The sequence below is a fragment of the Lissotriton vulgaris genome, chromosome 8, assembly GCF_964263255.1.
Source record: "Lissotriton vulgaris chromosome 8, aLisVul1.2, whole genome shotgun sequence".
NCBI lineage: Eukaryota > Metazoa > Chordata > Amphibia > Caudata > Salamandridae > Lissotriton > Lissotriton vulgaris.
The window spans coordinates 713,208,791-713,235,155 of NC_141696.1; the positions used below are offsets into that span (position 1 = coordinate 713,208,791).

At 43.4% G+C, this 26,365-nt stretch overlaps 1 protein-coding gene across 4 annotated transcripts in view; it reads right to left on the reverse strand.

Moving 5' to 3' along the window:
• MAP3K15 (mitogen-activated protein kinase kinase kinase 15) overlaps positions 1 to 26,365 on the reverse strand; it is a 1,281,486-nt gene that overhangs the window by 144,075 nt on the left and 1,111,046 nt on the right. For all 4 annotated transcript variants that reach the window (XM_086934586.1, XM_086934588.1, XM_086934587.1 and 1 more), the window contains 2 exons: positions 15,092 to 15,277; positions 7,642 to 7,747 (listed from right to left, as the gene is read on the reverse strand). In XM_086934586.1, the coding sequence (XP_086790712.1) occupies positions 7,642 to 7,747; positions 15,092 to 15,277 (292 nt within the window). The remainder of the gene's footprint in view (positions 1 to 7,641; positions 7,748 to 15,091; positions 15,278 to 26,365) is intronic.

Genomic DNA, 26,365 nt, shown 5'->3' on the forward strand with positions numbered 1-26,365 from the left:
TGGAGATTTCTGTGAATGAAAAGAAATTAGAAAGCAGACTATTCAGAAAGGAAACATCAGGGAATAGCCTGCTTCATTCCAGCAGCTGCCACCCTAGGAAGTTAGTCAACAGTATTCCGTATGGAGAACTGTTACGTGCAAAACGTAATTGTAGCACGGAAGCTTGGTTCCTAGAAGAGATGGAGGTCATGTCCATACGTTTTATAAAAAGAGGGTACCCTGAAAAGATTGTGAAAGAGGCATGTAAGAAAATCCTACTTGTAGACAGAAAAGAATTGCTAGTGGATAGAGGAGAGGAAGTAGATGTCAACGCTCCATTACGTTTCATTACAACGTTTAGCAGCCAAGTTTGGGAGCTGCGGCGTTGTTTGAAAAAGTTCTGGAGTGTGCTACAAACTGACAATAGCCTAAAGAAATGTATTGGGGATAATCCCAAAATCACCTATCGCAAATGTAAAGCTCTAGGCGATCTGTTGTGTAGCAGTGAGGTGCAGAACAAGCAGGACAAAACACCAATTAAAGGGTTCTATACTTGCAGAGCTTGTAAAGCCTGCAAGTATAGTAACAATATGAAACAAATTGAGCTGTTGACACATCAAAAACCATTTGTGATAGACAAACATCTATCATGCAAATCGGATTATTGTGTATATGCCCTGATCTGCCCCTGCCCAAAAATCTATATAGGCAGCACTATACATGAAGTCAAGAAGAGGGTCCTAGAGCACAGAAGAGCTATCGTCAATGAAGACAAACAATACCCGATAGCTCTGCATTTTAAGGAGAAGCATAATAAAAAGGTCGATCTCCTTAAATTCTGTGCATTAGACCGAATTGCAAAGGATGAAAGAGGGGGGAATCGCCTGAAAGTACTTAGACGCAGGGAATCAAAAATGATCATTAGGAAGGAGCTACGACAGCAAGCAAGATGGCCGCATAGCTTCCTGGCTCCGCCGACCTCCATCTTTCGATCGAAGATCCTGTTGTATATCCTGATTTCTCGCCCCATATCCGGGTGCATGAACTACTCTGCGGACGGATGGAGCAATCCCGAGATTTTTCCGACATGATGGAGTGGAGTTATGTCGAGGCTTGATTTGAGGCCTAGCCCAGTCGGGAAGCCGGGGTCTCAAGTGCTGGTCTAGCCGGGTCCTAGTTGAACAACAGCGGAACGGAGAGAGCGGCAGGGTCCGGTCCATGGAACTTCCGACACCTTTATGATTGCTTTGCTGCCGATCTGCTGCCTGGAACTATACCGGAGGTGAGGAGACGAGTGACGCCCGAGGTGGTGTGCTGAGGGTCCGGGACCCGGGGGCCTGGTGTTCATAGCGCCGGTGCCGTTAGGTCGGAGACTTGGTGTGCATTAACGCTTATTGACGATCGGTCCCTCACGGTTCATTCCTGTTCCGTCTAATCCGACCCCGGGGAAGGCGTCTCTCCGTGGGGGTCAACATGCCTGATGCTATGCGGAACCCGGCGGAGCGGGCTCAGTGCGGCTCGTCATTGCGGTCAGTGATGGCAGCCCTTGAGGCACTTCAGGCGACTATGAAGACCCAGGCCTGGAATCTGATGTCGGCGGCAGACGGAATTAGAGGATCGGGACCGGACTCTGATTTGCTGCCCGAGACCCGGTGGCCAGTTCCTTTCCCTATAGCTACCCCAGCGGTGCAATTTGACCCGGTGCTTGGAGCTATCCATGCCCCTACAGAAGTGGAACAGTTCGAACATGTGGAGATTGGCGATGCACCTACAAAGTCGGAATCTTTGGAACTGCTATTGGCGGAACATTTCACTGCTTTTCCCGATTTGGACACTTTTGTTCGTAATTGTGAACTGTGTGGGACTGTGTCGCACCTCCTTCCTAGCTGGTCCATCAAGATGGCAGATGGGATAGTGCCTGGTCTTAGAGTCGGGAAGGGGCGTCGTTGGACTCGAGCGTCTACTTTGGGACTTGCCATCCTTTCTTCGTCTTATAGACCATGTTTCGACAACTTCTGTGTGCCCTTTGACAACTGTACGATGGGGCTCTGCTTTTCGGAGGGGATCAGCAAATTTGATCGACTGGGCCAAGGCTGAGACTGTTGTTTGAGGTTTCACACTATTGATTTGTCGGTAACGGGACTGCTTTATTTGGTTAACGGAGTCAGGGGCGGGATTTATAGCTTCCTCTGGTGTACTGTTTTATTGTGGTCTCCTTGATCGTGTCAGCATTGTGGGGGATTCTTTGTTAAGGCGGGGGGGAGAGTCCGGGAATGCGTATGACATAGCCCTCCTCCATTTCTCCTTTTTGGGCAGGGCTTTAGTCCCTTCTTTCTTCCCCTTTTTTTCCCTTTGTTCTTTATATATTTCGGGTTCATTTACGGGGCGACAGGCACGATGCTAGGGGGGTAGGCCGTAGTCATCTGCAGGGGTGCAGGGTGGGGGGTTGGGGGGGGGATTTTGTTTTTACCATTTTTTCTATGGCCTTTTTTTCTTCTTATCTTTCTTCGCCTTTCCTTTTGTTTCTTCTTTTTCGGGTCAGTGTAGTGGGTCTATTCTTTTGTCAACTGTCGACTTTTTATTTGTACCTATACTTTCACGGTACTTCAGGACCATCGGGCGGGTGCTCAACTGGTGCGAATATTAAGTGTATACTTGTCTATCCTGAATAGTGTGTCTCAGCACCACTGTTTTGAATGATATCGAACTAACTGTGGACCTCCTACTGTTTTGCCCGCCCTTTATATGCCTTTGTTATATTGTATGGCACCTGATCCTTCTATCTTTATATTATAAAATGGAACCTTTATTATCCTGTTATTCGTATAGTATGCTCTGCTGCCAGTTTTAATTGAATTCATGCTGTATTCGCCTCCAGGGAGGCCGAGTCTGGTTCTAATTGCTTTGTTGCGATGATATTGATTAGCGGCCAGCCCTGGTCGTTGTAGGCCCATACTTGTAACAGGTTGAAGTATTAATAAAGGTTTTCAAAAAAAAAAATGATCATTAAATATGAAACAATGTTTTCTGTAGGATTGAATAAGGATGAAGAGCTTGTGGTCCATCTAGGATAACGTGTTAACTGCTGTATGAACCAAAGTAGCCTGTATTGATTTTATTTGTTTAGTATGAAATTTTTAAGAAAACTATGAACTCACTTTACGTATATGTATATTTTATCATAGGAGACTGGGGCAGAATTGTACAAAATATTTCTTATTCTGTTGCTAAGTACATATGGTTGTTTAAGTAGCCCACTGGGGCTGAATTGACAAATGTATATAATATCAATACTTTTGACCACCAATTGATTAATTGGAAATAGGATAATTTCTCTAAAAACTGAATTCTAAATGTAAAGTATATCAATTTACATTGGTCGTATTATTTTGCCGAAATTAATTCCATACAATGAATTGTAATTATATTTTACCAATATGAGACTGATATAAACCATGCTTTGGAATAGGGAATGGAATACTACAAAATGGCGCCCATGTTTCCTTACCTACTGATGTGGTGCAGTAGTCCTATGTTTATGTCGATTTTTTGTGATGTCCACACTTAGGTTTTTTTTTTATATATACTTTATTGAAACCACAAAATAATGACCCGTGACCAAGGAGCTGGGCTCCGAAACGCGTCGGGCAGGACTGCCGATTTATGGCTGAATAAATCTAATTCACATGCAAAAACTGAGTTTGGGCTCGGTTCTTTCGTTCTTTGTTCGCAAAGGAATCCACGAAGGAAGTTGGTGTCATATATATATGTATATATATATATATATATATATATATATATATAGATGCAACTCCTCCCACCTTTGAAGAAGCAGAGGCCACAGCGGGGATACCAGAGAAAACACTTTAATTAACTGAAATGGGCATAATGCATTTCGGCCTGACAACGGCCTTCCTCAGATGCCTTCAGGATTATTCTGGCGACTTTTCTGCTCCTGTAAGTAGTCTCTGCCACTGCCCCATTTGTTGTAGGAGGCCACACCCACGAATAAGGTAAAAGCACACTGCCTGCTGTTCGTCGGAACTACAGGCCCCAGAAAGCATCAACCAGGTAAGTGCTGCTTGCGGTGTTTCCTAATGGAATAGCGTTGCATGGCAGAGTTTCCCAGCAGAAAGAAAGTCAATCTCCAGTGAGTGAGTGATCAAAGTGCTCCCTCCGGCCCCCAGACGTTCCAGCCCCCTATTTACCAATGTCAAACGGGTAGGGAAGGAGAAGACAATGCTATCCTCCGTCCTCCGTGCAGTCACGGTCCGCTGCTGCAGCCGCCCTGGAATTCATAGGTGTTCAGAGGCGGGCTCCGGGCTGTAGCAATACCTTGCTCAAAAGAAGACTGCCGAAACTGGATCCAGATGGGCCCGGGGCCTCTTGGTGGAACGGGGCCTCTGTAGCACGTTATCTGGAACCGCGCAAAATGTAGATGCAACTCCTCCCACCTTTGAAGAAGCAGAGGCCACAGCGGGGATACCGGAGAAAACACTTTAATTAACTTAAATGGGCATAATGCATTTCGGCCTGACAACGGCCTTCCTCAGATGCCTTCAGGATTATTCTGGCGACTTTGCTGCTCCTGTAAGTAGTCTCTGCCACTGCCCCATTTGTTGTAGGACGCCACACCCACGAATAAGGTAAAAGCACACTGCCTGCTGTTCGTCGGAACTATAGGCCCCAGAAAGCATCAGCCAGGTAAGTGCTGCTTGCGGTGTTTCCTAATGGAATAGCGTTGCGTGGCAGAGTTTCCCAGCAGAAAGAAAGTCAATCTCCAGTGAGTGAGTGATCAAAGTGCTCCCTCCGGCCCCCAGACGTTCCAGCCCCCTATTTACCAATGTCAAACGGGCAGGGAAGGAGAAGACAATGCTATCCTCCGTCCTCCGTGCAGTCACGGTCCGCTGCTGCAGCCGCCCTGGAATTCATAGGTGTTCAGAGGCGGGCTCCGGGCTGTAGCAATACCTTGCTCAAAAGAAGACTGCCGAAACAGGATCCAGATGGGCCCGGGGCCTCTTGATGGAACGGGGCCTCTGTAGCGCGTTATCTGGAACCGCGCAAAATGTAGATGCAACTCCTCCCACCTTTGAAGAAGCAGAGGCCACAGCGGGGATACCGGAGAAAACACTTTAATTAACTGAAATGGGCATAATGCATTTCGGCCTGACAACGGCCTTCCTCAGATGCCTTCAGGATTATTCTGGCGACTTTGCTACTCCTGTAAGTAGTCTCTGCCACTGCCCCATTTGTAGTAGGATGCCACACCCACGAATAAGGTAAAAGCACACTGCCTGCTGTTCGTCGGAACTACAGGCCCCAGAAAGCATCAGCCAGGTAAGTGCTGCTTGCGGTGTTTCCTAATGGAATAGCGTTGCGTGGCAGAGTTTCCCAGCAGAAAGAAAGTAAATCTCCAGTGAGTGAGTGATCAAAGTGCTCCCTCCGGCCCCCAGACGTTCCAGCCCCCTATTTACCAATGTCAAACGGGCAGGGAAGGAGAAGACAATGCTATCTTCCGTCCTCCGTGCAGTAACGGTCCGCTGCTGCAGCCGCCCTGGAATTCATAGGTGTTCAGAGGCGGGCTCCGGGCTGTAGCAATACCTTGCTCAAAAGAAGACTGCCGAAACAGGATCCAGATGGGCCCGGGGCCTCTTGATGGAACGGGGCCTCTGTAGCGCGTTATCTGGAACCGCGCAAAATGTAGATGCAACTCCTCCCACCTTTGAAGAAGCAGAGGCCACAGCGGGGATACCGGAGAAAACACTTTAATTAACTGAAATGGGCATAATGCATTTCGGCCTGACAACGGCCTTCCTCAGATGCCTTCAGGATTCTTCTGGCGACTTTGCTGCTCCTGTAAGTAGTCTCTGCCACTGCCCCATTTGTTGTAGGACGCCACACCCACGAATAAGGTAAAAGCACACTGCCTGCTGTTCGTCGGAACTACAGGCCCCAGAAAGCATCAGCCAGGTAAGTGCTGCTTGCGGTGTTTCCTAATGGAATAGCGTTGCGTGGCAGAGTTTCCCAGCAGAAAGAAAGTCAATATATATAAATATGTATATATGTATATATATATATCCAAAACAACAACGGGGTCCTTCCGGGATCCTTTCTCCCCAGTCAGGTGGCGTCTCACGTTGGGCGGACCACTCCGGCCGAAAAAGTCATAAATAGCCAACAGGTTGCTTGTGAAGCAAACAAGACGCACTCAGGAGTATTGCAGCAATCAGGATTTATTTGTCCAGATTTACACACTACGCGTTTCGGCAACCAACTATTGCCTTGATCACACGTGTGATCAAGGCAATAGTTGGCTGCCGAAACGTGTAGCTGCAATACTCCTGAGTGCGTCTTGTTTGCTTCACAAGCAACCTGTTGGCTATATATATATATATATATATATATATATATATATATATATATATATATATATATATATATATATATATATATATATATATATATATATATATATATATATATATATATATATATATAATTTTCTATAGGAGTGACTTGCAGTACCAGTGGTTGGGCCTGTGTACTGCTTGACTTACTCTGGCGTAGACACCATTAGACTATATCTTGTGAATAGCGATTCCCAATTTTCCCACTATTTCCCCATGTCCCGCCTACACTTATTAAACAAATATATACATATGCTTGGGGGATCTCTGCCACTTCAGAATAGATCTCCTGACAGGAAAGATAAGAGCAGTGGAGGTGGACCTCTCCACCTAGGTTTATGAATTGCATTTTGTGGTACCTAAATGGTAAAACCAGACTACTACTTTACATACTTCAAAATGCACAATCCCCAGAGGAAACTGAAGGACAAACAGCCTGTACTTGGCTATCTGAGTAAGGTTCAGCATCAGGTGTGGTGGAATTGCCATTCTTTAGAAAACACGCATGGAATCTGCCAGTTGAATGGTATTGAAAATTGGCAAAGATTTTTTTTTTAATTAGTTACTTTATCTAAAATGCCATAATTCAGTTTAATAAAATACAACTACAAAAATACCAAAATCACTCAATTCATATTAATTATGGATTGAAGAAAAAAGTCATTTACCAGTTGAGGAACTCGTCCATTTCTAGGATCTAAGTAGAGTCAGGAATTTCTGTTTGATGAACTTCTGGATTTTTTAAAAAGAGTCGTCTGCCTTTGGAAATTTACTAAATGCCTTAGATCAAATCGTTACAAACACTCTAATATAACAGAACAAGAAACTTAGGATTCGGGGCATCACAATCAAAACCCCCAATCCAATTGATGGAACAATCTCCACACGACAATATGTTGCATCTCAACACTGAGTAAGATTAATTTGTGTTTGAACTAGACTAAGGGTTAACTTTTACTTTTTACAGTTTAATTGGCCTTTGGATTTATATCATATGCTTTGTGTGTTAAGTTTTTACATTCACTCGTGTTCAGTTAAACAATGTCACATATTCTGTCGGTATTTAACCTTTGCTATCTTTGTCTGTAATCTGACCAATCGGCAATGATACTATGTCAAAAAGTAAAAACAAGCATACAAACAGAAGAGAAGCTAGCGCGAGTTAAAATGTCTGCCTTTGATATTTCTATGTGAATTTCTGTTTTTATTTAATTGGAACAATTTCTACATAAGCAGATTCCTTCTTCTCTCTTACCAGGGATAAGAATGGTGACAGCGGCCTGGACGGCTCGTCGGATTATGTTATCCATGGCAAACATCCAATGAGGTCTGATTAAGTGATTCCTTAAGACTTTATTTACCTACAAGTGCATAAAGAAAAAACACAACTAATGCAATCTTCAACTTATTATCAAAATGTTAGTTCTACATGGAGTATCTTTTCTTGATAGCCATCTCACTGATATTTGTGTGTCGAACAACTATAGCTTGCAATGTCATATATATTGTTTACAATATTAAACAAAGGCTTCTTAATACATATATTAATTTTGCAATTATATATACATAGGGATATGCAGATGCATTTTTTTTTTACATTTGCTATATATATATATATATATATATATATATATATATATATATATATATATATATATATATATATATATATATGTATTTGGTGAGTTATCATTGTTCTAAAATATCACTGACGTAGATATTTCATCTTAGTTGTGGACCGTGCTATAGGTTGTATAAATATTGTTTAGCTGAAATTGGTAGAAAAAAACTATAAGTATGATATTTGTAATGTTTGTTTAGTTTAAATGTGTTGTTGTTGTAATGTAAGAACCCCTAACTATAACTATATATATATACATTGCACTCAATTGATCTATGGACTTCAAAACATAACACCTTGATCAAATGTGTTCATTAATTAATTACAATTTGAGTTATATTTTAATATTTATATAACTATTTATAGGCTTTTTAACTTTTATATGAATTTTAATAGTTCATTATTGCCAGTGCCCTGTAAATATACATGTCTTAATTTGTACTGTAATAAGAGTGAACGTTTTACATTGTGCACAACTTTATAATGTATATTGTATTAACATGCATTTGTGATGCTAAATGAGTGACATTTTGTAATAATATACGGGCATTTATGCCGTAATTATTTGTTTCGAGGACTAGAAACATTGAGAGTATTTTTTCTGTTTCTAATACCATGTGATGGCATATTGCACTTTAAAAGGGTGATCAGCCCTCGTGACGTTGTCATGTGATCAAGGCTATCTCTAGCCGAAACGCGTCATGGCGGACTGGTGCTGGGCTAAACACTAAATAAAACATTTGCACCAAACCACGGGTCTTGCTGGTTCCTGAGTTGTCTGATCGGCTGAATGCTGTATGCTGCCTAGGAGCGCCACGTACTTCGCATCTCAGCTGGGTAGCTTCACCGGCTTGTTGCGAGACCCCTCCTCGGCTTTGGGCGAAGTTGCAGCGAGAAGCGACCTTCCTGTTGGGAAATTTTGAAAAGCTCCGTGTTCAGAGAAGCTGCCACGCCCCAGGGTTCATCGGATCCAATTGCTGGCCGCGTTCCAGAGGAAAGCCCGGAAGTGGTTCGGAGGTTACAGACCAGCGTCGGTTGGTCCGGACATCTTGAGCCTGCGGAGCGAGTACCAGGAGCGGCTGACATACGGACTGCATAATTTCCCTGTGAGGAGTTCCAGAAACGCTGTCCGAGGACTACCGGTAGGGCGCGTTTTTGAGTGTGCTTGTATACCCATATTGCCCATTCTCACCATGTCCGCAGACACGTTAAGGGGGCGCATGGAGGCGTCGAAGGGTATGTTTACGGACCCCCCGGCTGGGGAGTCCGTCGTCCAACCTAGTTCCAAAGCTGCACCCGAGCAGAGCTCTGGAATAAAAGAATTGTTTAAAAAGCTGGAAAAGTGCAGCAAAAGCGAACAGTCGAAGTGGTGGGAGCACACATCACTGGCAGGCTATTTAGAGGTGGGTCGCGTGCCGAGGGGTCTGCGCATTCTATTAGCACCATCGTATGAGAAGCCAGACCCCCAAATGTTAGCTGACTGGGCGCAGTGCAACCTAGAAAATTCCAAACGCTTGATGGGGATCCTTATACAATACGCTGAAAGCGACAGGGTCAAATTACTTGAGGAGATTGATGCCATCAATGCTGAGATTGATAAATTCCCTCCATCTGCTGAAATAACTAAATACAGAGAGGAAATGGCGGTAAGACTCAAGCGTGAGGAAGATATAATAAAGAAGAGGAAGGCATACAAATTCCAGCGTGATCGGCTGGACTATGAAAATGGCCAAATCTTCACGTTTGCCAAGCGCTATGATAAAATCAAACAGCGACATAGCAAAGAACTTTTAAATATAGCTCCCACCACAAATGCTGACAAAAATGCAACTGTGCCAACACAACAGATTGAAGTATCCTCCGTTTCAGGAGAGAGTTCAACATATGAGAGTGAATCAGAATCAGAGATGCGACGCCAGCAGATGTTGGGGTTTTGCAAGTTCACCCCAGGGCAAGAAATGGAGATGGTGACTCAGGATCGAAAACTCACTCTCCGCTCTGGGACACAATCAGCCGCCGCCAGCGCAAAAACAGGAAGCGCGCAGAAAGGCGGTTCTGCAACAAACGCCGCAAACGCAAATGGCAAGCCGCGCAAACAGCGCACCAGGAAACAATGGAACAAAACACAGGTAGCTCAACAGCAATAACACCAGCTACCGCTGAAGTTTCCCAAACCAACTCGCAAGCGGTCATCAACCTTTCTGATGTGAACCTAACTCCAAAAGAAACTGCTATACTTTCATTGGGGCTTTCGTACAGTCCAAAGGAAAACTTTGACTATGCGACTACAAAAATCGATGTTTTTAAGTTTGTTCGCAAGTTAAAGCTACGAAAACACTTTGCTTCACGTACCAGTTCCAATGTTAACACTGGCGTTCTTAGTGAAGTGTCGGCTCCGACCACGATCTCAACTGGTAGTGATGGAGATACTACTGTGTTGGGGGCAGCACTAACACAAGAGCTATTGGAACTACACCAAGAGGAATTTGGCCCCTCCACTGAGAGTCAGGAAGCACTGGGGGGTGAACCACTACCAATTTCTTGTGCAACAAATTTTAAATTAAAATCGAAATTTTGCCCCCTAATGATCAAAGATAATATAGATATCTTCCACGACCGTGTTGTCACTCAACTCAAGGAACTTCAAATCAGAACTGCTAATCAAACCAAACGATATGACCACAGAGACAAAGAATACCATACTCTTATCAAAAAACTGAGAGCAAATAAGAACCTGGTGATCAGACAATCCGATAAGGGGGGTAATGTGGTCCTTTGGCCACGCAAAATGTACTTAGAGGAAGCCCTCAAGCAACTCAACGATAGAGAGTGCTATCGCCGCATTTCCGCGCAAGAGGCATCCAATTCCAGGAACGAAATTTACCTCAAACTATCGGCGTGGAGAAGCAAGGGCCTCATCACAATGGATGAATACAAGTTCCTGAAAAAAGATCATCCAGTTACACCGGTGATATATTTCATCCCTAAAGTACATAAGAACTTACAACAACCCCCAGGCAGGCCCATAATATCTGCGTGCAACAGCTTATTAGAGAATATGAGCAGATATATCGACTATTTTCTACAGGAATATGTAAGGGGCCTGCCATCTTTCATTCTTGACACCAGTGACTTATTAAGAAAGATCCAAGACTTCGTATGGTGCCCTAATTATGTCCTTGTATCCATGGATATTACATCGCTGTATACAAGCATATTCCATATTGATGGTTTAAGGGCTGTGCAACATTTCTTGGAGAAAAGAAATCCAAGCTTCCATGACCATTCTAAAATGTTGCTAGATATGATCAATATCTGTCTTGAGAATAACATCTTTCTTTTTGCCAAGCAGTTATTCATACAGACCAGGGGGGTGGCAATGGGGGCCTGCTTCTCTCCCAGTTACGCCTGTCTACACATGGGGTACTGGGAGGAGCAGGTCCTGAAGAAGAAATTTGCTACCGTAATGGACACCAAAGTTAAACTTTGGTTAAGATATATAGATGACCTGGTTTTTGTATGGGATGGATCTGAGTCAGAGGTGACCCTTTTCATTGAAGAATTGAATATTAACAACTTGAACATTCAATTCACGAGCACTCTGAGTAGGGTATCCATTGTATTTTTGGATGTGGAGTTATATGTTTGTGATAACAGCTTGCATACCAGACTATACCGCAAACCCACGGCTGGGAATACACTGCTGCATGCTGGAAGCCATCACCCAGCACATCTGATGCGCAGCATCCCTTATGGGGAGATGCTGCGCATCAGAAGGATTTGCAGCAGTGATGAAGAGTGCCGGCTGGTACAATCAGCATGTAGGGCCAGATTTGTTGAGCGTGGCTACAAAACAGATACGATAGACAATGCTACCCACAGGGCCAATAGAATTGATAGAACTGCACTCCTGGGCTCAGGTAGTGCACATGCTAGCTCTGCCACTGTGGGTGCTGATGGTGAGACAAGACTGATTATGGCATACAATAAACAACACAAAAGTATCCATAAAATAATTAAAGACAATTGGTCCTTAGTCTCTTGTGATCCAGTGATCGGATCAGCCATCAGTACTAATCCCAGCATCACCTATCGAAAAGCACACTCAATGAAGGATAGTCTTGTATCCAGCAGCCCTGAAGTGGTATCAGGAACATGGCTCAATGATAGTAAAGGCTTTATAAGATGCTCAAGTTGTAAAGCGTGTAAACATGGCATCAGCAAGACTGAGGTCTCCACTCCTCTTTCACCCTTTCCAATTAAAATCCAACAAAAATTAAACTGTAAATCAGAATTTGTTGTGTATGTCTTGGAGTGCCCATGTGGCCTAAGATATGTTGGTAGCACCAGGCCACAGGTGCATAAGCGCATACTGCAACATCTGCGTGCGATCACCCATGCAGATGCAGCTTACCCAGTGGCCAGGCACTTCGAGAGCAAACATGGAAAGGATGCATCCCTACTTAGGTATTTCGCGATAGATTGTGTTCCTCCCCAAAGGAGAGGCGGTGATAGGGAGTCCCTTTTAAGAAAGCTTGAGACTCGCTATATAATCCTTTTAGACACCAAGGCACCGCTTGGCCTTAACACAGGGGAGGACTGCCACACTTATCTTTGAAATTATCTGAGTAGGACATATTGAGCCAGCCACCTAAATCCGTCAGATAAATTTGAGTTGATGCATTTTGTACAGTATCGTGTGACTATGAACTGTGGATTGTACATTATGTTTGAATATTCGACATCCCCTTCTCCCTCCATGACTAATAGATAATTTTCTTTCGAATTTTAACATTTCACGCACTTGGTAGCACTTTTTTGCCATCAACTTATATTGCACAATTAGCATATTTTGCACAAGTATAATGTTTACATCTTTGGCATGGGTACATGCCCACTGGGGCATCATTGCACTCAATTGATCTATGGACTTCAAAACATAACACCTTGATCAAATGTGTTCATTAATTAATTACAATTTGAGTTATATTTTAATATTTATATAACTATTTATAGGCTTTTTAACTTTTATATGAATTTTAATAGTTCATTATTGCCAGTGCCCTGTAAATATACATGTCTTAATTTGTACTGTAATAAGAGTGAACGTTTTACATTGTGCACAACTTTATAATGTATATTGTATTAACATGCATTTGTGATGCTAAATGAGTGACATTTTGTAATAATATACGGGCATTTATGCCGTAATTATTTGTTTCGAGGACTAGAAACATTGAGAGTATTTTTTCTGTTTCTAATACCATGTGATGGCATATTGCACTTTAAAAGGGTGATCAGCCCTCGTGACGTTGTCATGTGATCAAGGCTATCTCTAGCCGAAACGCGTCATGGCGGACTGGTGCTGGGCTAAACACTAAATAAAACATTTGCACCAAACCACGGGTCTTGCTGGTTCCTGAGTTGTCTGATCGGCTGAATGCTGTATGCTGCCTAGGAGCGCCACGTACTTCATATATATATATATATATATATAAAAACCAGGCACCTTGTGAAGTCCTACATGCAAAAAGCAAGACGAAATGAACATAAGGTAAAATATTTAAAATGCATTTTTATGGAAGAAAATAGAACGAATGCCATACAGAAAATGCAGGAGCAGAATAATTAAAAACAAGTACTGAGACATTGTTAGAAGCAAAATCCAGTGTCTGCAGGATGTCTTTTCTCTCATCAGGCTCGAGCCCCCCTTTATATGCATGAAACCAAACAGATGAGCATATTCACAATATTATACTTTCTCCTCTGGCTACCTCTCTCAGTCGCCTTATGGATAGAGCTCCAGCTATTACCTATAACGGATGCTTTTAGCTCTCCCTTCACAAATAGCTTCCACAGATTCCTTGCTGATCATGTAAGTTTCAACAGAATTTGGTCTGCTGTATTGCTGTATAAGCCTCATACCGAAATGTATTAAGAAACATTACTAGAAAGGGACAATGAGGTTTCTGTGACAGTCTACTTGATAAAGTCTTAAATATACGTCTCTTCGCTGAGGCAGCTGTGAGTTATATAAAATGCTTTAACATTTATTTATTTATTTATTTATAAATTTATATAGCGCTTGAATCGACTCCCGAAGGAGTATCTCTGCGCTTAAATGGACAGTTGAGGAGAGTTGGTGATCCTGGAACATAACATAGCATGCACAGCAAGAAAGTGACAGTGTTTGTGGTTATGATGTGGCCTTAATGATAGCAGGCATAATTACGCTCAGCATACGATAAAGCCTAAATTGAAGGGTATGGCAAAGGACACCTGAATTCTAGGCATACTATTTCCAGTAACATTCAGGTATCTTTTTATACCCCAATTTAAGCATAAGCATATTATGGGGTATGCTGTCAGCCGCGAGGTAAGTAGTACCCTTTACCAACCTAACAGGCTCAAACAGTAAGCATTCTTGTGTTCTAAACCCTCCAAAGACCTATTTTGTTTCAAATGGACACCATTAGGCTACCTTCCTAAAATAGAAATTAAAAGTTGATATACATCGTTGTCTAACCTTGGCATTACATACCTTCCAAGAAGACACTCGCTGCACTCTTTATAGCCCCATATGCCATGCATATTTTTTTTTTTAAAGGACAGACAATCTTCTCGTCTCTTGAAGAAGGCACACGAAGAACATGCCATTTGAGCAGCAACAGGGACCCAATATTTTCATGTTCTTTCTAATGAACAATTCTGTGCACCTATTAGTATTTTTTCTTTCTACTGAAACATGCCATCTTCCTTTTTGGATTTCCTAATTTTCACTCCTATAACAAAAACTAACCACTATATGTTCGTATTTTGTCAATATTGTATGCAACTAGAAAGATACAAATACTCTTTCATTTCGGTGACCTGCGTCATTATCACCAGGGACCCACCGTGTATCTATTACCTAAGTGTGAGAACTTCTCCCTATTTGTCTAAGACACTTGTCTCGTACCTTTGGATACTGCCAGCCTTGTCTTGGCAGGAAATATGTGTCCATACAACGGACTTCTTAGCATGTCTTTCTTCTCACGTTAAACTGAATTCTGCTCACTGAGGTAAATTTCCTTTGAGAACTTACAGCATCCTGAAATCCGAAGAGCACCAGCTGAATCTGATTGATAGAAGTGCTGTCAAAGTCCAAATCCACCTTGAGCTTGGAGATGGTTGAGGCCATGACCCTCTGCTCGGGAGAGCGGATGAAGTCTCGCAGAATGTTGATGATCTGCTTGATGTGAGTGACAGAGAGCTGCAGCTCTTCGGAACTCTACAAAAAAAGACATGCATGTGAAGACAGCGGCTAACAGGGATCCGAAGAGACAATCCCAAGGTGTAAAGAATAAAAATGAGAATTTAGGCACACTTATTAAGCTTTTTGTCACAGGTTTGGTGGAAATTTCACGGCTGCAGAACGTGCATTGTGTGAAAAGGTCTACAGTTAGACTGCAGAAACATAGAGAAAGGGCTTCGTATACTGGTGCGAGTGAAGAGAAATAAAAGTTCAAAGAGATGTAGGCTGGAGAGTTACAGGCCATTCATTCCAAATACAAACAAGGTGTTGTTGGGCAGTTAAGGTATCTGAACTACCTAGGCCGCCAAACTGATTTAAATCAGATGAAATTGCAGGGCAGATATTTGGTCTCAATTCTGATTTCACCCAAGAAACCAGACACTGTCAAAAAATATCATGTATCCTTCAAGATACAAGTCCTCCGGGTGGCTCCAAGACAGCAAAGTTGTAATGGCATCCGCCTTCAAGTAGGGAAATACCCTCTGATGCAAGATGCAATATATCTTCACAGCGGGCAGCATTAATATAACACATGTTCCACAGCTTCAACATTTGAATTCACAATCACATACCACAGACTCAAGGAAAAGTGGCGAAGCAGGCTACGTGGGACTGATACACTTTCACAGAGGTACAGGTAATATGACCTGTACTGCTATTAATCTGTTGATACACCTGTCTTCAGTCTGCCCATATCTAGGTGTGGGTGACAGGGCAACCTTTACTATGACTGGGGAAATATTTTGCAGGCACATTTAATGGGCTCTAAGATGTCGAGTACACTGGGATTTATTTAAGTGTATTTTATGTATGCCTTTGTTTTAATATATGGTGTTTGTTTTTTGTATACAAATGTTAGGATTAGGTGTCAAGTTGTAGGTGAATACGTGAGGAATTTTAATTTTTTAATTTTTTAAGTTTGGTATGTTTAAATTTGCTGTGCTAATTTCTATTTTATGTTTGTTTTTAATTATGTAAAATTCAAATTTGAATGTTATCTTAAGAAAAAATCTAATAGGTGTTTTTTATTATAATTTGATACCATGTTTTGGCTTCCTTCATAAGTAAAATTAATTTGTTGTTATATTTTTAAATGATTGAATGTAATTATTTTTCATAGATATATTGTTTTTTAATTGTATAGTGTTTTGGTAATTTGTTTTTTTGGCAATGGGGTCTTAAATTTATACTTTGTTTTATTTTATATTTTAAAATAATGTTCCTTTTTTTCAATGTAACAATTATAGCTATTACTTTTAAAGTTAAAGCAAATATATATATATATTTTTAAAACTTTTCTTAGTACTCTCAATCTACTTTTTTGTGTTGTGTGGCTTATGTTTTGGGATGATCAAAATGGATTTCTGCAATGCATTTGTATTAGTGTAATGTCTATTATAACTGTATGGCAGTACATAATTTTGAAATCTAAATTACATCATTTTTTTGGAGTGGGAATACTGAATTTTAACTCGCCCCCCTCACCCACCAAAAACAAATACTTTCCTCAATGAGGTGATGTTATGATGCTTGGATTTTAGAATCATACACCTATCCCTCCAACCTTTCACCATTCTGGGAAGGTTTGGGTGGGAATAGTACACCTGACACCCCCCCCCCCCGAGTCCAACAAGTTGCCCAATGTGATTAAGTTTGCAGTTGGAATAGTAAATCGGAACTCCTCAAAGTCCAACACTTCCGCAAATGCGATTAACTTTGAGTTTGTACAGTTAACTGCCCCCACCCCAATATCCAACACTTTCCTCAATATGGTTATATTTGGAGTGAGAATGGTAAATTCAAACCCCCTCAAAAGTCCAACACTATCCCTAATGTGAAGTTCAAAGTTCAAAAAGTAAATCGGAAACCCCGAATGTCCAACATTTTCCCCAATGAGGTTAACTTTGAAGTGGGAATATTGAATCAGCTCCCCTCTCAAAGTACAACATTCTCCCCAGTGTGTTAGGTTTAAAGTTAGAATAGTAAGTCTGAGCCCCTCAAAGTCCAACACTTTCCCCAATATAATTAAGTTTAGCATTGCAAAAAGTAAACCTTAACATTCCACTAAACTCAAACACTTCCCTCAAGAAGGTTAACTTTGTTGTTTAGAGTTGGAATAGTAAGTCTAAACTACCCAAAGTCCTGCGGTTTCCCCATTGTTGTTAAGTTTGGAGTGGGAATAGTAAATTTGATCTCCCCAAAATCTACCACTTTCCACAATGTAATAACCTTTGGAGATTGAATAGTAATTCTGAACACTCTCAAGTCTAACATTTTCCCCCAAGTTGTTAAGTCGGAAATCGGAATGGTTTCGTTTGAACTCCTAAAGTCCAACACCGTTGTTAAGTTTAGAGTTTGAGTAGTAAATATGAACCCCTTAAAGTCCCAACATGTTGCCCATGTGGTTAAGTTTGGAGAGGTAATAGTAATTTGGATATCCAAACCTTTCCTCAATGTGCTTACATTTTGAGTGGGAAGGGTACATCTTAGCCTCCCGGTTCCAATAATTTGGTCAATGTGAGTAAATTTGGAGTGTGAATATGAAATTGGAACTCCCTAAAGACCAACAGTTTCTCCAATGTGGTTACATTTTAAGTGAGAATAGAGTCCACGCGGACAACCCAAATACAGCACTTTCCATAATTTGCTTTAGTTTGGAGTGGGAATTATTACCTTGCCCCCTACCCGAATTTCAATTTTTCCTAAAGTGATGGGAGAAGTAAACTAGAATTTTCTCAGATTATAACACTTTTTCAGATGTGGATAAGTATTTATTGGGAATAATAAATGGGATATCAATAAACTGTTACTATTAGTTCATATGTTTTATTTGTATTTTAAAAAGCTATGCTCCTTTTTAGTTTAAATTGTTTATTTGGTTTTCAATGTAGTTTTTATAAAGCATAATTTTTTACATTTTATTGTTATAGACATTTTCTAAATATATTACTTTTTTTGCTGTGCATTATTTATAAATAAATACTATAAATATAAATATAATAAAAACAATTTATCGCCATAATAACTGTAAATACACATATGATATAAGTGTAGCACACCTTAATTTTGTATTTGTAGTTACACAGCTTATTTAAACATGTACAATAATTTTTAATAAACACATGATTCTTTACATACATTTTTTAAACATCATTAATATATTTAAAAGTAGTGGACAAATTGGTCAAATATTGTTATCAGTAATTTTAATATATATTTATACATAAAAGATTTTTGAACATTTTTATGTAATCACAGAAAGACATTGACTTTTTAACATGTAACTTATCCTGTTATAAATATTAATAAGTAGAAGTTATTTTATTAACATTGATTTGAATGAGACTGAAGTTGTCTTTTTTTATTTAGTTTTCAGCCATTCCGGCTCTTCATGGAGTTTTTAGTTTCGGTTTCCCATGGCTGGTTTCCAATTCAGGTAGACTATGCTTTGTAATTAGAAGTTGATTTAGTGTGTTCTTTAGTTTAGTATCTGTTAATTTGTTTACGGTACTGCAGTAAGCTTTACTGTGAAATGTGATGTTTACATTTATTTTATATTTCCTGCTTTAGGTGGTTAACATTGATCATAATGCTTTTTCACTGTGCTTTGTTTTATATGAGGAGTTTTTTATAGGTTTGATTTTTGGACATAGAACTTTATTTTTAACCTAGATGAATCATATTTTTTTTCAAGGAAGAAGAGGTGGTTATTTTTTTAACCAAAATTATTTTTTTACGATTTTCTTGATTTTATAGTTTTCCTTCATTATTTTGTGTCATTCTTCAGGTTTTGGATAGATTCCCTGGATTATTGGACTCAAATTGGATGATGAATTTTTTTTCTGATTTATTTATGCAATTGTATTTGTACTTTTGAATCCTAATTTCATTGACATAACAAGGTTAACTCTTGCTTCTAGGCGAAGCTTGGAAGAGCTCTGCTCAGCTTGCAGAACAAGGACTCCATCATGCACTTATCTCCAGGTACCAACTGTGTCCAAACACTTCATATTATACGTACACAGAGGTTACATACATCTGCTCGCCCCCATTTTGTCAATTTGAGAGTTAAAAACACAATTGCTAATACAAGGTTTGGGGAACAGCATTGAGGAGTTCGCGGTAACTAGATCCTGAAAGATAGTGTGTTTTGTTGTGTGAATTCTAAAACCACATAGCATGCTTTGTTCTCATTTAAGGCAGACCTGAAAGAATGTGTAATCACTGCTTTCAAATACAGGTGTCAGAGCCGAAATGGCAGTTTAACGCTATATAAATTATGTGGCACCTGCACAGCCTCCTCATTACTTCTTTAATTCACATTTGAGGAATATTCACACTTTTATTTATTTTGAAATGCGCTTGTTTTGAAAAAATTATTCTACATACTTTACCAACTTAAAGTTTTCATTCTTATTTTGTCCAGCTCGACTTAACATTGTTTCTGTAACTGTCTTCTGAAGAAAGAAACTTGTTTCAAGTCTAGTGCCTTATTCCAATGTCTGGCAGAAGGCCATCCGACAGCTTGTCGGTGGCGGTCCACCGGACATCTGCTGCCCTATCCTACTGCTGCATTACGATGCGTGCGGTCAGAGGCAGCAGGCAGAGGGACCGTCCAATGCTGTCCGACGGACTCAAGGACATCCTGCTCATGCGCACTGCTGCGTGCTCAATGTGAACCATTACTCTGCCGTACTACAAATGGAAGTAAATATGGCAGTATTACTTTAGCAATTGAAATAGAAACAGCTCATGGTTGCATACACATAAGATAGAATACTCATCATCTGTGATAGCTAAAAAACGTGGAGCAGGATACACATGGAACAGTATTTTTAACACACTGAATCTCACTGCTCCAGAATAAATGTCCATCTAATTTGTACAGAAACATGACATTATTTGGAACTGTTTCATAGTTATGTTTTTGTTCGGGGAATACTTGGTTAATAGCTCCTTGCTGGTGTCGGTTGTTTGATCCATGGTTTCCACATTAAGGCCAGAGTCCATGGGGGGCACATCTGACATTTTTGCACATACACTGCTCTCCAAAGGGAGGCAATTTTTTCACTTGTTCTTTCACAGGCCTAGGGTCTCATTTGAGAATCAGTTAAATTTAGTGATTCACTCATATCCAAATTCAGCTATTTCCTGGCCATAAAAGAATCATAAAAACATTACCCAACAATGTATGCATTTCATCACAGCAAAATACTACTAATAAATATATACCATTCATTGATTAAAAAAACGAAAGATCTGCGTTTAATACATATTCTGCTAGATGCTAATAGATGTAGGAATACAAAAAAAAGAAGCAAAGCAAGACGTCTTCATTTGCCATTGCCCATCTGCACACTGTATTTGTAAAGCACAAACTATTCACCCATAATGGTTTCAGGGCGCTGGGGGCCATCGGGGAGATTAAGTGAGCTTTTACCCAGAGTCACATGGTGCTGAGAAAATCTGACTCCGGTGCTGTGGATCAAACTGTGAGCCCCGAAGTCAGCCGCCCTGGCTACTGCACCACACCTCTCCCCCATTTCCCATCATCCATCTGCACAGAAAGAGACATCACTGGTTTCCCACCAAAGTCATCTTTAAAAAAAGAAGACAAGCAAGACAACGTTATTTCCCATTGTTGTTCTGGAACGGAAGTGGCAGCACTGGATTTCCCATCATTCATCTTCAGAGGAATTTACATCATTTGTTTCCTGCCCAAGGTACCCTGAACTCCTCCAGCTCCCAGGACCTATTTCATCGTGGCTGCAGCACAGACCCACAGCGGTGTGATGAGGACACGGCAAAGGTAAGTCAGTCTGTGCCCGCTCAAGCCTGGACCGCGCCCAGCTGCAGGAACCCTAGTTCTCTCCCTTTTCACCTCTACCCTGGTACACTGCTCTGTGCTCTCAACCCCGCCCATAGCTTGCCGCACTGGTGCCACACACAAGGTGCTGCTTTAGAATTGCTGGTTTCAGTTGCATTATCGGTCTTTGTTTACTTTTACTCGGACTTCTGTGGCCTCTGCCCCGTTTCACGTCCCATTCCCATTCCTCCATTGCAATTGGTGTGCACTCCCCTGGCCCGCCTACCCTCCCCGATACCGCCTCCCAGCTGCCCCTCCCATCCACGAATAGTTAGCTGACCTCCCCCTTCTCAACGCTGTGACCGTCTGGATCCTGTCCATAGCGGTCGCTCCTACACGATTTCCTGCTTACAGACCCGAGCGTGACCCTCCTTCTAGCGCTGTTTGGAACTGCTGTGTGGTATTGTTTAGCTTCTAATTACTAGCGCTTTCACCCATATCTAGCGCCGAGTCTCACCCCCTGATTTGCGCATCTGAGAGCTCATACAATTTACTTCCGATAAATATTTATTGAATACAAGGTGCTGCTTTAGAATTGCTGGTTTCAGTTGCATTATCGGTCTTTGTTTACTTTTACTCGGACTTCTGTGGCCTCTGCCCCGTTTCACGTCCCATTCCCATTCCTCCATTGCAATTGGTGTGCACTCCCCTGGCCCGCCTACCCTCCCCGATACCGCCTCCCAGCTGCCCCTACCACGCTCCGCCCCCCCCTAACTACCATTTAAGGCAGATGACCCAACGCGCAGCGTCCACGCGCTGCGGCTGCGCGGAAGGTGTGCCAAAGGTAAGCCCGTCTACGCCCGTCCGCGCCAAGCCCGCGCCCAGCGCCAGACCCCCTGGTCCTCGTCCCACCCACCCCACCCGCATTACATACGCCGCCTCCACCCTCCTGGCCCTTAACCCCGGCCGACTCCCCAACTGCGCCCAAGCCGCCCCTGGACACACCCATGGACCCTTCACATGCAACTCCTGCAAGTTTGACGGCACCAACACCAACTCCTCATCCACTAACACCAAACAGAGACCTGACACCAACCACCTAAAATGCATCCTGCTCAACACCCGCTCGGTCCACAGACACGCCATCGACCTCTGGAATCTACTAGACACCATCTCTCTGGACGTCGCCTTCCTAACTGAAACATGGATGAACGCCTCCTCAGCCCCAGACATCACCATAGCCATCCCGGATGGATACAAGATCATCCGAAAAGACCGCAACAAGCAAACAGGAGGAGGCATCACTATCGTCCACAAGAATTCCATCCGCATCTCAACCAGCTCAGACGTCAACCTCGCTAGCGCCGAACACCTTCACTTCCAGATCCACACCGACCCCAAGACCACTCTCAGAGGCACCCTCCTCTACAGGCCACCAGGACCCCGTGCACAATTCAGTGACGACATCACTGACTTTATCACCCCACACGCCCTCCCCTCCGAGGACTACATTCTATTGGGAGACCTCAATTTTCACCTGGAAAAAAGCAACGACAGCAACACCACCGCCCTTCTGGACAATCTCGCCAACCTCGGACTCAAACAACTTGTTAATACCCCCACTCACCACGCAGGTCACACACTCGACCCTATCTTCATCTCCAGCAAACATATCTCCTTCAGTCACACCACAGCTCTCCATTGGACGGACCAAAGCTGCGTTCACTTTATCTACAATAAGACCATAACCCACAACCATCCTCAACCTACTCTGCGAAGAAACTGGAACAAAATCACCATCGACCAGATCTCCTCATCGCTTCTTCAAAACCCCCCTGCCCACTCCTCGAACCCCAACCAAGCAGCCATAAACCTCACTCAATGGCTAACCAACAGCGCCGACAACCTAGCACCCCTGAAAAAACGTCAAATCAAACTAGGCAACAAAAACGTCCCCTGGTTCAATGATGATCTTAAGAAATCTAAGAAACTTTGTTGCTCCCTTGAGAAGGCCTGGAAAAAAGACCCAAACACCAGCACCAGGGACGCCTTCAAAAACGCCACCCGCATACACCACCAACTGATCCGGACTGCCAAGAAAGCCGCATTCAAAGACCGACTAGACAACAACGCCCACAACAGCAAGGAATTATTCAACATCGTCAAAGAGTTTACCAACCCCACTGCCAACTCCAACGACATCACTCCCTCTCAAACCCTTTGCGACTCCCTAGCTTCGTTCTTCCACGACAAAATCGCAGACATCCACAACAGCTTCGACAACCAACCCGAGACCAACCCACCCAACCTTCTGCCGTACCTTCACCCCCCTTGAACATCCTTAATGAATGGAACCCAATCTCCACTGAGGACACCATCCGCCTGATGAACTCCATCCACTCAGGATCCCCCACAGACCCATGCCCTCACCACATCTTCAACAAAGCAGATTCCATCATAGCACCACACCTCCGAGACGTCATCAACTGCTCCCTCAACTCCGCCACCTTCCCGGAAAGCTGGAAACACGCCGAACTCAGCGCCCTTCTGAAAAAACCCACAGCTGACCCCACCGAACTCAAAAACTACCGCCCCATCTCGCTCCTTCCATTCCCGGCCAAAGTCATCGAGAAATCTGTCAACAACCAACTCGCCGCCTTCCTCGAAACCAACAAATCCCTCGACTCCTCACAGTCCGGCTTCCGAGCCAAACACAGCACAGAGACCGCCCTCATCGCAGCTACAGATGACATTCGAACTATACTGGACAATGGAGACATAGTCGCCCTCATCCTCCTCGACCTCTCCGCAGCCTTCGACACAGTCTGTCATAGCACCCTGATACAACGCCTCAGAAACATCGGAATCCAGGGGAAAGCACTGGAATGGATCACCTCGTTCCTTGCCGGAGGAACCCAGAGAGTCCGCCTCCCACCATTCAAGTCAGAGGCCACTGAAGTCATTTGCGGCGTGCCACAAGGATCCTCACTCAGTCCCACCCTCTTCAACGTATACAAGAGCCCCCTCGCGGCCATCGCATGCCAACACAACCTCAACATCATCTCCTACGCTGATGACACTCAACTTATCCTCTCACTCACCAAAGACCCTAACACTGCCAAAACCAACCTACATGAAGGAATGAAAGAAGTGGCCGAGTGGATGAAGCACAGCCGTCTGAAACTGAATTCCGACAAAACAGAAGTCCTTATCTTAGGTACCTCCCCCTCTGCCTGGGACGACTCTTGGTGGCCACATTCCCTTGGAAAACACCCATCCCGACAGACCACGCACGGAACCTGGGCGTCATTCTGGACTCCTCACTCTCGATGACCAGACAAGTCAACGCCATTTCTTCATCTTGCTTCAACATTCTTCGCATGCTCAAAAAAACATTTCGCTGGATCCCCACCGAAACTAGAAAAACGGTCACCCACGCACTGGTTACAAGCCGCCTGGACTACGGAAACACCCTATACGCCGGCACCACCGCAAAACTTCAGAAAAAACTCCAACGCATCCAGAACGCATCAGCCAGACTCATACTAGACATCCCGCGTAACGACCACATTTCTGATCACCTGAAAAACCTCCACTGGCTCCCCGTCAATAAGAGGATAACATTCCGCCTCCTAACCCACGCACACAAAGCACTTTACGAACTTGGACCCGATTGCCTCAACACACAACTTTCCTTCTACACCCCCTCCGGCCAGCTGCGCTCCTCCAACCAAGCCCTTGCTGCTGTACCTCGCATCAACAAAACCACCATGGGAGGAAGATCCTTTTCCTACCTGGCGGCTAAAACCTGGAACTCACTTCCCATTCACCTTCGCCTCACTCAGAACCACCTAGCATTCAGAAAGCAACTTAAAACTTGGATATTCGACAAGTAATCCTCCACCCTTCTCCAAGCGCCTTGAGACCCTCTGGGTATGTAGCGCGCTATATAAATTAATTGAATTGAATTGAATTGAATACAGCCATTCCAGTCGGTGACAAGATTGCCAGAAAAGACTGTCAGCACAAGACAAGAGATGGAGTCGCCATACTGTCAGTTGCACCATCTACATGGACACCCAACACCAGCTATATGGAACATCTCACATCTCAGCTCCTCCCTGGGTGGAAACCACATGTACAGACCACTAGGACCCGCACCAATTGTGCCAGCAACATCACAGACGTTGTCGCACCCCCTATCAGCAATGCCAGCACCTTCATCTTCCTCTGAGACCTTAACTTTCACCTAAAAGACTGAACTGACCTTAAATTTAAAGTCCTGCTAGAAACACCTCAGAAGGCTTGGCCTCACCCAGCACATTACTAAACCCACTCACATTTCCAGACACATATTGGACCTGGTTTTATCCTCACTCAGCAACATCACAGTTGACAAGCCAGAAACTATGACCTGGACATACTACACCCTCGTAAGTTTTAGCATACTCATCCCACACCACCACAGACTTTCCACCACCACCCCAGATGGAAAAGCATGTCAGAAAAGCACCGATGTGAGCACACCAGCATCTTGCAGAAAGCCATCAAGAACCCAACAGCTGGATTGCTGCATGCACCAACATCATCCTGACTTCCCTTAAGTGCAACTCAATGGCAAGAGCCCAACAACAGGTCGGTTGGTACACAGAAGCTCTCAGGCTGACAAAACACCACTGCTAGCAACTTCAGTGCAAATGAAGAGCAAGTCAAGACTCTGTAGATAAAGATATCTTAAAGTACACTAAGATGTTACCACCAGCAGATATGGAACACCTAGAGCATGGGGGCGTGGCTTGAGAGCTGCCGAGAATAGAGCTCCGGCCAAGATCACAGCAATTATCCTGCTGAAAGGATTCCCCCGGTGTGGCTCGCTACTCCCCGGGGCGCCCCGACCCTGAACGGCACCCGCACGACTTTGGGGCACGAAAAGCGGCCTTGACAGCAGTGAATGGGGGCGAGAAGCGAGACTCCGCCTCTGGGGGCTGGCCATGTTGGTTGCGGCCTGGAGCGGCCCTCTGACCCCCGACCTTGCGTAGCGGGGAGGCTACTACACTGGAGCGGTTAAGGGGCCCTACCAGTGCCTAGAGTGGACGCCTGGATGCCCAGCATTCACGCGAACACCTGGCGCTAGCGGGAGAAGAGGCCGATAGGGCGCCAGCTGACGGACCCGATTGTTGGCCCGGCACCTGGGAGAGGGCCCGCTCTTCCTGGGCTGCGGGGGCGGCAAGTACAGCCACGGCGAGGGGAGACCGGGA